This window comes from Salmo salar, chromosome 06, assembly GCF_965601325.2.
Source record: "Salmo salar chromosome 06, fSalSal1, whole genome shotgun sequence".
NCBI classification, from domain to species: domain Eukaryota; kingdom Metazoa; phylum Chordata; class Actinopteri; order Salmoniformes; family Salmonidae; genus Salmo; species Salmo salar.
Genome location: NC_138296.1, coordinates 8215546 through 8230000, shown reverse-complemented (window position 1 = coordinate 8230000; position 14455 = coordinate 8215546). Strand labels below are relative to the sequence as shown.

The window sequence follows — 14455 nt, the reverse complement described above, 5'->3', positions numbered from 1 at the left end:
AGTGCCAAATTCTTTAAAACGGCTCTGGTGGACATTCCTGCAGTCAGCATGCCAATTGCCCGCTCCCTCAAAACTTGAGACATCTGTGGCATTGTGTTGTGTGACAAAACTGCACATTTTAGAGTGGCCTTTTATTTCCCCCAGCACAAGGTGCACCTGTGTAATGATCATGCTGTTTAATCAGCTTCTTGATATGCCACACCTGTCAGGTGGATGGATTATTTTGGTAAAGGAGAAATACTAACAGGGATGTAAACAAATTGGTGCACAAAATTTGAGAGAAATAACATGTGACCAACACTTTACATGTTGCGTTTATTCTTTTTTTCAGTATATATAACTGCCTTCCAAAAAACCCTGATAAATGCTTAGAGCTGAAAATGTGATGGTTTTATGAACGAAGGCTTAGAGCTGAACATGTGATGGTTTTATTAGTGAAGGCTTAGAGTTGAACATGTGATGGTTTTATGAATAAAGAAGCATTTTTATTACCTTCCACAAGGCTCTGACGAAGGCCAAGAGGTGACAGCTCAAAGAGGAAAATCATTGTTTCTGTTTTGAACTGCAATAACCTCATTCAGATGGGCCAGTGCTAATACGACGATTGAATACGACCTTTCGTTGAATATGACCCTCCATTGAATACGACCTTCCATTGAATACGACCTTCTAAGAATGACTGGATTGTTTTCTCACTTCAGTGTGATACACCAAGAAAAGAGGGTTCCTCCAGGGTTCTAATGGATGGTTCTATGTGAAACCATATTGACTCAAAGAACTCTATGTGGCCTTCACGGGTTCTTTGCTCTTTAGTGAGTGAGACTGTCATTCTAGTTGATCTAATCCCGGGGGATTTGATGTCATTTCATGTTACATGACCATGGCCAGTGATGGTGTCTTGTGAAAGACTCACGTACTGTATGGCCTTGTGTCTATTGAGAACGGATGTCTCAATCAATGGTTCTCAATGATCTCTTCAGGGTAGTTATGGGGAAATAAAGCTTCCTGAAGTATTTCCATTCAAATAGGTTTGTTACTCAGAGCTTCATTATCCGTTCCCGGTGCACATTAGTGACATTTGCGGGTCAGCAACAAGTAGCAGCGTGTGATAATCAGAGTTTTTTTCCCTTAATCAAAACTCTGTGTTGCAGCGGTAATTTGTTGTCTTTAGCAAGCCTACAGTCTGTTGGATTGGCAGATTCACATTTTACATCATTCTTCCCTTGTTGTCTTCAGCTTTACTATGTGTCTAAAACAGAATCTATGGTATTATTTGGGATGATTACAGTTTTTTTTTACAATCGCTAGGACCCATTTCTCAATACTTAGGTCACTTTTTCAAAACTCTTCACACAGTTCTCCTAACCAACTTTCAGCTTGGCACAGCAGTTAATTTCACATCCAAAATGCACTAAAACTAACAAAACACTTCATACATGTCTCAAATCAACTCATTCTTCCATAACACTAGCAAAGGTTGTCCCCCAACAAGCACACTTTGTCACTCATAAAACAACGACCTAAACAACACTAACAACAGGTAGCATTACACAATGTTTTCTTTTGTCAAATGTCTTTACAAAACAAGAGTGACACCTCTCTACTGTTTAGAATTCACTGCAGTATATGTTACAGGAATGACACCTCTCTACTGTTTAGAATACACTGCAGTATATGTTACAGGAATGACACCTCTCTACCGTTTACAATTCACTGCAGTATATGTTACAGGAATGACACCTCTCTACTGTTTAGAATTCACTGCAGTATATGTTACAGGATTGACACCTCTCTACTGTTTAGAATTCACTGCAGTATATGTTACAGGAATGACACCTCTCTACTGTTTAGAATTCACTGCAGTATATGTTACAGGAATGACACCTCTCTACTGTTTAGAATACACTGCAGTATATGTTACAGGAATGACACCTCTCTACTGTTTAGAATTCACTGCAGTATATGTTACAAGAATGACACCTCTCTACTGTTTGGAATTCACTGCAGTATATGTTACAGGAATGACACCTCTCTACTGTTTAGAATACACTGCAGTATATGTTACAGGAATGACACCTCTCTACTGTTTAGAATACACTGCAGTATATGTTACAGGAATGTATCAGACATGATGCAATATGCTTCAATATGTTTTATGTCATTTTATGGCATTGAGTAATTCCAAAATACAAGAATTTGTATATACACCATCTACCGATACAGATACAGTAGCAATGATAGTCAATGATAGTCTTCTGCGTTTGGCCACAGGTTCTCATCCACATCACATCTTATGTCATCTTGGGCAATCTTTTGGCATGCCTGGTCCATCCTTGGCAATCTTCTGCAGATATGTCCAGGAGGGACATTTTATCATGTGGATGGTGGTCATAAACCTTCCACCTCCATGAGGAAAAGTGACACCATCCTGGGATGGGCTGCAAACAACTCTGACTGCACGGGAGTGGTGAAATGCCACATTGTCCCATACAATTACAAACGTTGTCCGATTCCACCTCACTGCAAACCTTTCTTCACCTGGCACAACCCTTCCATAGAGGTCATCCAGGAATGAAATGAGACGCTCGGTGTTGTATGGTCCAATGAGTGGTTTGTGTAACAGCAATCCATCAGAGGATATTGCTGCACACATTGTGATGTTGGCACCCCTCTGGCCCGGGACATCCACTGTGGCTCTTTTCCCAATCACATTCCTTCCTCACCGCCGTGTTTTGGCCACGTTGAAACCAGTCTCATCCACAAAGATGAATATGTGTGGTGTTTGCCTGGCTTCAATCTCCATGACTCTCTATAATAAATTCACAAGGCAACATAAGAGTTAGGCTGTTATGGTAGTTTACATTATACCTAAAAACATGCCATTGTGTGTCTCTGCCCTGTTTGGTTTTGTTCAAAACCAGTTGTGTATTTTATAGTCATCTTACCTGGACATATTGGTTCCTGAGTTGCTTGACTCCTTCAGAGTTCCTCTCAAAGGGGACAGTGTACAACTGCTTCACCCTGACTTGATGTTGTTTCAGGACTCTAGAAATATTTATGCTTACATTGTGAATATTTCCAAATGTAATGTTGTCTGCCAACACTCTGTCCCGAATCTCTGTGAGTTTTATTCCATAGTTTCTGATGACCATATCAACGATTGATTCCTGCACAGCAGTGAGAATCCTACCTCTCCCGCCTGTGGGAGGTAACCGTTGGGTCCTAAGCAGAAATACAAAAACAATTACACACAAGTGGGTTTGGAGGTTTTGCTCAATTTACTTCTGTAATGTGCAGTTCAGTCAGATGCCCTTGCAGAATGCACATCTTACCTGTTGTTTTGCTGGAAATTTCTCACAATAGATGCCACTGTTGAGCATTACAGATTTGGCTGCACCCTCAGACCAGCCTCTCTCATTGATAGACCATGATTTATTACATGATCAATTATAGTAGCCCTAATCTCATCTGAGACTACAGCTCTTGATCTTCCTCTGTCTTCTTCCACCACACATACGTACTCCTCTCCCTCTCCCTCTCCCAGCCACTCTTCTTCCTCTGTCAGCCACTTCTCTATCTCTGGCTGGGTCCATGTTTACATTACAGTACAGCATTATTCCTAAGATGTCCCCTTTTGTATAGTAATTGAAAGAATGTAATTGAAAGACTAACACCTGTGTAGGTGTTCAGCTACAATGGGAATCAGCTGTAGTTGGTCTATTTGTTTTGATAGTATTTCATGTTTTAGATTTGGAATATATTTCAATACGGTATTACTGTGGAAATTTAGCAGATTTCTGTCTTATTCAATGTTGTGTTATTTTAGGTTTTGAACTTAAGTTTAACAGTTTTGAAAAGAGTATGTAAACATGTGCAAATTGGCCTGTAAGTAAATAGAGTTTTGGTGGTGGTTGTGTCTGAGTGAGAAAATAATTCATGAAATTTGAAAGATGTAGTCATTGAATGCATTTTGTTCCAAAGCAATGAAAATGATCCACAGTTTAGCCCACATAGACTGCTGTTGTGTTCACTGTGTGAAGAGTTTTGAAAAAGTGACCTAAGTATTGAGAAATGGGTCCTAGCGATTGTAAAAAAACTAAGACAGAAGCTTATACTATACTAAATACAACACATTATTTAGGATGATTAAGACAGAAGCTTATACTATACTAAATACAACACATTATTTAGGATGATTAAGACTGAAGCTTATACTATACTAAATACAACACATTATTTAGGATGATTAAGACAGAAGCTTATACTATACTAAATACAACACATTATTTGAACAGTGCAGTGTAGTTTCACATAACTATTTTAAAACTATTTTCTAAATAGTGTGCCTTCAATGGGATTCAACCTCACACCCTAACGTTCTTGAATGTTCCATAGTTACCTACTAGTATGCTTAGCTACCAGTCAGTTTTAATTACATGTACAAAATCCTAACTAGGTGTATAAGTACGATAACCAGTAAAGGTCGATGTTTGAAAGCAGGTTCATGAAAGAAAGCACCGGAACCTGTAGGAAATCAATGGGATCTCGCAAAATCAGCGAAATCTGTTGGATCTCGCATTTTTTTGCAACACACGGTTTGAAAAAGCACATGCTCAAACGAAGCTTCGGACGTCACTGATGATGTAATGCTGATAAAGTGATACACGCATCGGAACACTGCTTTTGAAGTTAGCTGCTTGGCGATTGCGACTCATGCCTCGGAACTCCACTATTAAAAACGTAACTTCACTACTTCAGGGACCCTCAGCTGTTCCAGCGCTAGCACACCTGGTTCACCCTCTCAATAATAACACCTATGGAATATTAACAACACAATATTGCTAACCCTGTATTATTCTTCAAAAAGGTTATTTGTATAACATTTGAGATTGAGGAAAGATCATTACAGAACCATTCCATATAAAGGTTCCATAAAGAACCATTAAAAAAGGTACCATAATGCAGCAAAAACTGTTGGAACCACAACAACCCTTTTTGGTGCTATATATTGTATTTTTTAATAGTTCTTTATAGAACCTTAGGAAAGGGTTCTATGTAGCACAAACAAGACAGGGTGGACAGTGGGCTGAAAGGGCAGGGTGGACTGTGGGCTGAAAGGGGAGGGTGGACTGAAAGGGGAGGGTGGACTGAAAGGGGAGGGTGGACTGTGGGCTGAAAGATGAGGGTGGACTGTGGACTGAAAGGGGAGGGTGGACTGAAAGGGGAGGGTGGGCTGAAAGGGAAGGGTGGACTGTGGGCTGAAAGGGAAGGGTGGACTGTGGGCTGAAAGGGAAGGGTGGACTGTGGGCTGAAAGGGGAGGGTGGACTATGGACTGAAAGGGGAGGGTGGACTGAAAGGGGAGGGTGGACTGTGGGCTGAAAGGGGAGGGTGGACTGTGGACTGAAAGGGAAGGGTGGACTGTGGGCTGAAAGGGCAGGGTGGACTGTGGGCTGAAAGGGCAGGGTGGACTGTGGGCTGAAAGGATAGGGTGGAATGTGGACTGAAAGGGGAGGGTGGGCTGAAAGGGGAGGGTGGACTGTGGGCTGAAAGGGGAGGGTGGACTGTGGACTGAATGGGGAGGGTGGACTGTGGACTGAATGGGGAGGGTGGACTGTGGGCTGAAAGGGAAGGGTGGACTGTGGGCTGAAAGGGGAGGGTGGACTGTGGGGGCGAAAGGGAAGGGTGGACTGTGGGGTTTACAATCAATGTAAAGTGGATGAAATGACTGATTATTGCTCGCTGATCTACATGGCATGTGAATGATACTTGGAAAGAAAGGTGCTATCTACAACCTAAAGGGGTTATTTTGAGAACCCTTTGAAGAACCCTGTTGGAGAACCCTATCCTATGAGGACACCCGAAGAACCCTGTTGGAATCCTTTTTTGTGTAGAGAGAGACTGTCCTCCCAGCACAACAACAGAGAGAGACTGTCCTCCCAGCACAACAACAGAGAGAGACTGTCCTCCCAGCACAACAACAGAAAGAGACTGTCCTCCCAGCACAACAACAGAGACTGTCCTCCCAGCACAACAAGAGAGACTGTCCTCCCAGCACAACAACAGAGACTGTCCTCCCAGCACAACAACAGAGAGAGACTGTCCTCCCAGCACAACAACAGAGAGAGAGACTGTCCTCCCAGAACAACAGAGAGAGACTGTCCTCCCAGAACAACAACAGAGAGAGACTGTCCTCCCAGCACAACAACAGAGAGAGCTGTCCTCCCAGCACAACAACAGAGAGAGACTGTCCTCCCAGCACAACAACAGAGAGAGACTGTCCTCCCAGAACAACAACAGAGAGAGACTGTCCTCCCAGCACAACAACAGAGAGAGACTGTCCTCCCAGCACAACAGAGAGAGACTGTACTCCTAGAGGCAATGTAGACATATGTTTACCATGCCAATAAAGCCCTTAAATTGGAGAGAGAGAGAAAGAGAGAGAGAGAAAGAGAGGCAGAGAGACAGACCATGGCAAGTAACAGATGGGGTTGGTTCGGTCCAGTTAATCGTTAGTAATGATAGAGATACAGTAGAAGTTCACCCTGGCAACCAGAGGGCAATACAAACACACATACTCCCACACACAGAAATGTGCAGCCACATACACAAACAATGATTTGACCTCAGAAACACAAACAGGTACTGTAGAATTAGTATCTAATCAAACAAACACAAGCCCAGGTTTCTAGATGAGATTAGAACCCACGGTACTGGGACAGATAAGGAAGCATCCCTGCTGTACCTTGGTGTGTGTGTGTGAGGGTAGTGACATTGTCACAATGAAACAGAATAGATGTTAATTTGTGTAAACCCCATGGGGATAGACAGACAGAGAGGAAGGAGGGAAGAGATTCTGTCTTCTCTTGAGAGCCAGGTCTGCCTACGGCGGCCTTTCTCAATAGTAAGGCTCACTGAGTCTGTACATAGTCAAAGCTTTCCTTAATTTTGTGTCAGTCCCAGTGGTCAGGTGTACTCTCTGTTAAGGGCCAAATAGCATTCTAGTTTGCTCTGTTTTTTTGGTAAATTCTTTCCAATGTGTCAAGCAATTATCTTTTTGTTTTCTCATGATTTGGTTGGGTCTAATTGTGTTGCTGTCCTGGGGCTCTGTGGGGTGTGTTTGTGTTTGTGAACAGAGCCCCAGGACCAGCTCTCTCAAATTGAATTGAATTGAATTAAGGGATTTATTGGCATGGGAAACATATGTTAACATTGCCAAAGCAAGTGAAGTAGATAATAAACAAAGTGAAATAAACAATAAAAATGTACAGTAAAAACTGTGTTTACTGTAAATGTACAGCAAAAGCTCACAGAAGTTCCAAAAGAATAAAGACATTTCAAATGTCATATTACGTCTATATACGATATACAAATGGTTAAAGTACAAAAGGGAAAATAAACAAGCATAAATATAGGTTGTATTTACAATGGTGTTTGTTCACTGGTTGACCTTTTCTTGTGGCAACAGGTCACAAATCTTGCTGCTGTGATGGCACACTGTGGTATTTCACCCAGTAGATATGGGAGTTTATCAAAATCGAGTTTGTTTTCGAATTCTTTGTGGATCTGTGTAATCTGAGGGAAATATGTGTCTCTAACATGGTCATACATTGGGCAGGAGGTTAGGAAGTGCAGCTCAGTTTCCACCTCATTCTGGGGGCAGTGTGCACATAGTCTGTCTTCTCTTGAGAGCCAGGTCTGCCTACTGCAGCCTTTCTCAATAGCAAGGCTCACTGAGTCTGTACATAGTCAAAGCTTTCCTTAAGTTTGGGTCAGTCACAGTGGTCAGGTATTCTGCCACTGCGTACTCCAAATATTCTAGTTTGCTCTGTTTTTTGTTAATTCTTTCGAATGTGTCGAGTAATTATCTTTTTGTTTTCTCATGATTTGGTTGGGTCTAATTGTGTTGCTGTCCTTGGGGCTCTGTGGGGTGTGTTTGTGTTTGTGAACAGAGCCCCAGGACCAGCTTGCTTAGGGGACTCTTCTCCAGGTTCATCTTTCTGTAGGTGATGGCTTTGTTATGGAAGGTCCGGGAATCGCTTCCTTCTCTCTCTCTCAAGAGAGTGCATTATAGCATAGTTATATATTCGTTCTCTCCCTCCCCTCCCCCTCTCTCAGATATGCACGGGACATTCATGGTGTTGCTTCCTCTCAGCATGATCATCATGGTTGTTGGGGGACTAATGGGGTTCATCGGCCTGCTGGCCAGAGCTTACCTACTACTGCTGATGACTGGTGTACTGTTACTACTGGGAGGTAAGCACCCTTTACCCTATACCCTATACCCTTTACCCTACACCTTATACCCTACACCTTTTACCCTACACCCACACCCTATACCTTATACCCTATATCCCCTTGGGGCGGCAGGGTAGCCTAGTGGTTAGAGTGTTGGACTAGTAACCGAAAGGTTGCAAGATCGAATCCCCGAGCTGACAAGGTACAAATCTGTTGTTCTGCTCCTGAACAAGGCAGTTAACCCACTAGGCCGTCATTGAAAATAAGAATTTGTTCTTAACTTTAAGGTAAAAAATAATAATACACAATACACCCTTACTTCCAGAGCTTCCAGAATGAATATGCACTGGTGTACTGGGAGGTAAGCACCCTATACAAGCCCCACCACCAAACCACCACAGTCTATAGACTATACCGACCACTTTCCACTCTAATTTATATTCAAAGTACACTAAATATAAATGCAATAATTTCAACAATGTTACTGAGTTACAGTTCATATGAGGACATCAGTCAACTGAAATAAATTAATTAGCTCCTAATTAATCTATGGATTTCACATGACTTAGACTACAGGTATTTACTTATTTTACCTTTATTTAACGACAGATTTTTACCTTGTCAGCTCGGGGATTTGATCTAGCAACCTTTCAGTTACTGGCCAAACACTCTAACCAGTAGGCTACCTGCAGCCCCTACACTCTAACCACTAGGCTACCTGCCGCCCCTACACTCTAACCACTAGGCTACCTGCCGCCCCTACACTCTAACCACTAGGCTACCTGCAGCCCCTACACTCTAACCACTAGGCTACCTGCCGCCCCTACACTCTAACCACTAGGCTACCTGCCGCCCCTACACTCTAACCACTAGGCTACCTGCCGCCCCTACACTCTAACCACTAGGCTACCTGCCGCCCCTACACTCTAACCACTAGGCTACCTGCCGCCCCAACACTCTAACCACTAGGCTACCTGCCGCCCCTACACTCTAACCACTAGGCTACCTGCCGCCCCTACACTCTAACCACTAGGCTACCTGCCGCCCCTACACTCTAACCACTAGGGTACCTGCCGCCCCTACACTCTAACCACTAGGCTACCTGCCGCCCCTACACTCTAACCACTAGGCTACCTGCCGCCCCTACACTCTAACCACTAGGCTACCTGCCGCCCCACACTCTAACCACTAGGCTACCTGCCGCCCCTACACTCTAACCACTAGGCTACCTGCCGCCCCTACACTCTAACCACTAGGCTACCTGCCGCCCCTACACTCTAACCACTAGACTACCTGCTGCCCCTACACTCTAACCACTAGACTACCTGCCACCCCTACACTCTAACCACTAGGCTACCTGCCGTTCCAGGTATGCAGCTGTTGGTCACAGCTACCTTAAAAATCTAAAAATCACCATTTGTCTCATGCAGCACGACAAATCTCCTTTGCATATATTTGATCAGGCTGTTGACTGTGGCCTGTGGAATGGCACTGAATGGCACGACAATGGGCCTCAGGATCACGTCACGGTATAACGGTATGGCCATTGTTTGGTGTCCGTAACTTATGCCTGCCCAGCCATAACCCCACTCTGTTCACAATGTTGACATCAGCGAACTGCTCGCCCACACAACGCCATGCACGTGGTCTGCGGTTGTGAGGTAGAAACATTTCTGGGATCTTTTATTTCAGCTCATGAAACATGGGATCAACACTTTACATGTTGTGCTTATAATGTTGTTCAGTGTAGTTCAGAGGTTGTTTATACAGAAAATGGGTATGAGACCCATATAAACTGTATTTATAATTATATCACAATATTTTAGGTTGACAATAATTCTATTACATAATGTCTGATACATCACGTCTTACTATTTTCCTGCATAGTAAAATCAGGATGATGCCTCTACTGCCATTCATTCCAATTAGAATGGGTTTTGGATTTCTCCCTGACCAAGATGGCTGCCATTTTCACCCCATTCTGGAACTTTGAGGCATAACTTTATGACATATCCCCTGTAGTAATTTAATAGAATCTATATGGGCACACCTCGTCATCGGGCTGATGACAGTTGGTCTGACACCAGTGCTGCAGAGTGGAGAACATTTATTTTCACTAATCAAGCACACACACACACACACACACACACACACACACACACACACACACACACACACACACACACACACACACACACACACACACACACACACACACACACACACACACACACACACACACACGAACGGATGAAAAGACATGCGGAGTATGTCCCATACATCAAATCAAATCAAATGTATTTATATAGCCCTTCTTACATCAGCTGATATCACAAAGTGCTGTACAGAAACCCAGCCTAAAACCCCAAACAGCAAGCAATGCAGGTGTCGAAGCACGGTGGCTAGGAAAAACTCCCTAGAAAGACCAAAACCTAGCAAGAAACCTAGAGAGGAACCAGGCTATGAGGGGTGGCCAGTCCTCATCTGGCTGTGCTGGGTGGAGATTATAACAGCACATGGCCTAGATGTTCAAATGTTCATAAATGACCAGCATTGTCAAATAATAATAATCATAGTAGTTGTCGAGGGTGCAACAAGTCAGTAACACAAGAGTAAGTGTCAGTTGGCTTTTTCATAGCCGATCTTTGAGAGTATCTCTACCGCTTCTGCTGTCTCTAGAGAGTTGAAAACAGCAGGTCTGGGACAGGTAGCACGTCCGGTGAATAGGTCAGGGTTCCAGCAGGTCTGGGACAACAGGTCTGGGACAGGTAACACGTCCGGTGAACAGATCAGGGTTCCATATCTGCAGAACAGTTGGAACTGGAGCAGCAGCATGGCCAGGTGAACTGGGGACAGCAAGGAGTCATCAAGCCAGGTAGTCCTGAGGCATGGTCCTAGGGCTCAGGTCCTCCGAGAGAGAGAAAGAAAGAAAGAGAAAGAGAGAATTAGAGAGAGCATATTTAAATTCACACAGGACACCGGAAAAGACAACAGAAATACTCCAGATGTGAAAGACTGACCCTAGCCCCCCGACACATAAACTACTGCAGCATAAATACTGGAGGCTGAGACAGGAGGGGTCAGGAGACACTGTGGCCCCATCCGATGAAACCCCTGGACAGGGCCAAACAGGTAGGATATAACCCCACCCACTTTGCCAAAGCACAGCCTCCACACCACTGGAGGGATATCTCCAACCACCAACATACCATCCCGGGACAAGGCCGAATATAGCCCACAAAGATCTCCGCCATGGCACAGCCCAAGGGGGGGCGCCAACCCAGACAGGAAGACCACGTCAGTGACTCAACCCACTCAAGTGACGCACCCCTCCCAGGGACGGCATGGAAGAACACCAGCAAGCCAGTGACTCAGCCCCCGTAATAGGGGTAGAGGCAGAGAATCCCAGTGGAAAGAGGGGAAACCAGCCAGGCAGAGACAGCAAGGGCGGTTCGTTGCTCCAGCCTTTCCGTTCAACTTCACACCCCTGGGCCAGACTACACTTAATCATAGGACCTACTGAAGAGATATGTCTTCAGTAAAGACTTAAAGGTTGAGACTGAGTCTGCGTCTCTCACATGGGTAGGCAGACTATTCCATAAAAATGGAGCTCTATAGGAGAAAGCCCTGCCTCCAGCTGTTTGCTTAGAAATTCTAGGAACAATTAGGAGGCCCGCGTCTTGTGACCGTAGCGTACGTGTAGGTATGTATGGCAGGACCAAATCGGAAAGATAGGTAGGAGCAAGCCCATGTAATGCTTTGTAGGTTAGCAGTAAAACCTTGAAATCAGCCCTTGCCTTAACAGGAAGCCATACATAGGGTTGTGACGTTTATGGAATCATGGGTAATGATTAATTGTCATGCAAATACACACCGTTATTGTCATATTTGTCGTTTTTTGTAATCCCATCACAATCCCTCTTTGACAATGATCGGCAACACTTTACTTTACTTAACACGTTATGACATGGTCATAAACATGTCATAACCATGTCATAACAACTAACATAACTTAAGTCCGTTGTTATTGTAATGAATTTCTTTACAGTCATGCTTTTCTCCCAATCATATTTTAAATAACTTGCAGGAAATACACTTTATGACACTGTCATGAAACATTATGACCGTCCTGTGTCACTTTACTTGGACTAAGAAAATACACTTTATGACACTGTCATGAAGCATTATGACCGTCCTGTGTCACTTTACTTGGACTAAGAAAATACACTTTATGACACTGTCATGAAACATAATGACCATCATAATCATACAAGCCAGGCCTATCACGTACATGCCTTGCTCCTGCATTCATCCCAGTCATCAGCAACAGAACATTGATATGTGCATGTCTGACATCAATTTGTTCACAATTACAATGATCATTTAATATGGTAAATTTCAGAAAATGTTATATACTGTAACAAACATACTGTTGACAAGTAGGCTATGGTGTAATTGAATGTTTTACCTTGTGTGGTAGGTTTTGTGGGTGTTGACACGCTTATATAGGTGTTATAACCAGCCATAAAATGTAACATATGTCACAACAGGTTTAAATATATGAAAGTGTTATGACCATATTGTGACAGGTTAAGTCAAGTTATGTCAGCTGTTATATATGACATGGTTATGACCGTTATCACGTGTTATGACGCTGGGTGTCAAGTAAAGTGTTAGCAAATGATCTGACATACTTTGGTTCACACCGGTCTCAAAAACAAATGGTTTTGGAAACGATGTGCACCTGGTGCCTCACTACAGAAATGTACAGAACGCCCCAAGGTATGTTCATTATGGCATTAGTAGCATTTGGATTGCAAACTGGAAACTGCATATCCTGAGGCAGTATTTATTGTAGCTGGGGACTTTAATAAAGGAAATATGAGGAAAATGCTACAGAAATTCTATCAACATGTCTCCTGTGGTACACGCGCAACATGGACCCTGAATCATTGCTATTCTCCCTTCCTGATACGGCTACAAGGCCCTCCCCCGCCCTCGCTTTGGCAAATCAGATCACGCCTCCATTCTGCTCCTCCCCACCTATAGGCAGAAAGTTAAGCAGGAAGCACCCATGGTAAGGACTGTTCAACATTGGTCTGACCAATCAGAATCTATGCTTTAAGATTGTTTTGGTCACACGGACTGGGAAATGTTGCTGGTCGCTTCTGAGAATAGTACCGACGTATACATTGACTCGGTGAATGGGTTAATGAGGAAGTGCATGGAGGACGTTGTTCTCACTGTGACGATTAGAACTTGACAACAAAAGTGTGCGAAGGGTGGCTACTTTGAAGAATCTCAAATATAAAATACATTTTGATTTGTTTAACAGTTTTTTGGTTACTACATGATTCCATATGTTATTTGATCGTTTTGATGTCTTCACTATTATTCTACAATGTAGAAAATGGTAAAAATAAAGAAAAACCCTTGAATGAGTAGGTGTGTCCAAAATGTTGACTGGTACTGTATACACACATTATATATGTATACTGTACATACACTGGGGCCAGTTTATTAGGTACACCCATCTAGTACTGGGTTGGACCCCCCTTTGCCTCCAGAAAAGCCTGAATTATCCACGGCATTGACCTAACGTATGCCTGTAAAACATTCCTCACACCATTACACCATCACCACCAGCCTGTACCGTTGACACCAGGGAGGATGGGGCCATGGACTCATGCTGCTTACGCCAAATCCTGACTCTGCCATCAGCCTGTACTGTTGACACCAGGTAGGATGGGGCCATGGACTAATGCTGCTTACGCCAAATCCTGACTGCCATCAGCCTGTACTGTTGACACCAGGCAGGATGGGGCCATGGACTCATGCTGCTTACGCCAAATCCCGACTGCCATCAGCCTGTACTGTTGACACCAGGTAGGATGGGGCCATGGACTCATGCTGCTTACACCAAATCCTGACTCTGCTATCAGCCTGTACTGTTGACACCAGGCAGGATGGGACCATGGACTCATGCTGCTTACGCCAAATCCTGACTCTGCCATCAGCCTGTACTGTTGACACCAGGCAGGATGGGGCCATGGACTCATGCTGCTTACACCAAATCCTGACTCTGCCACCAGCCTGTACTGTTGACACCAGGCAGGATGGGGTCATGGACTCATGCTGCTTACGCCAAATCCTGACTCTGCCATCAGCCTGTACTGTTGACACCAGGCAGGATGGGGCCATGGACTCATGCTGCTTACG

At 43.9% G+C, this 14455-nt stretch overlaps 1 protein-coding gene across 2 annotated transcripts in view; it reads left to right on the top strand.

Annotated features, from left to right (window-relative positions):
• Positions 1-14455, top strand: part of LOC106606304 (transmembrane protein 114) — a 40961-nt gene that overhangs the window by 20356 nt on the left and 6150 nt on the right. For both annotated transcript variants that reach the window (XM_045719678.2, XM_045719677.2), the window contains one exon: positions 8117-8254. In XM_045719678.2, coding sequence (XP_045575634.1) covers positions 8117-8254 — 138 coding nt within the window. The remainder of the gene's footprint in view (positions 1-8116; positions 8255-14455) is intronic.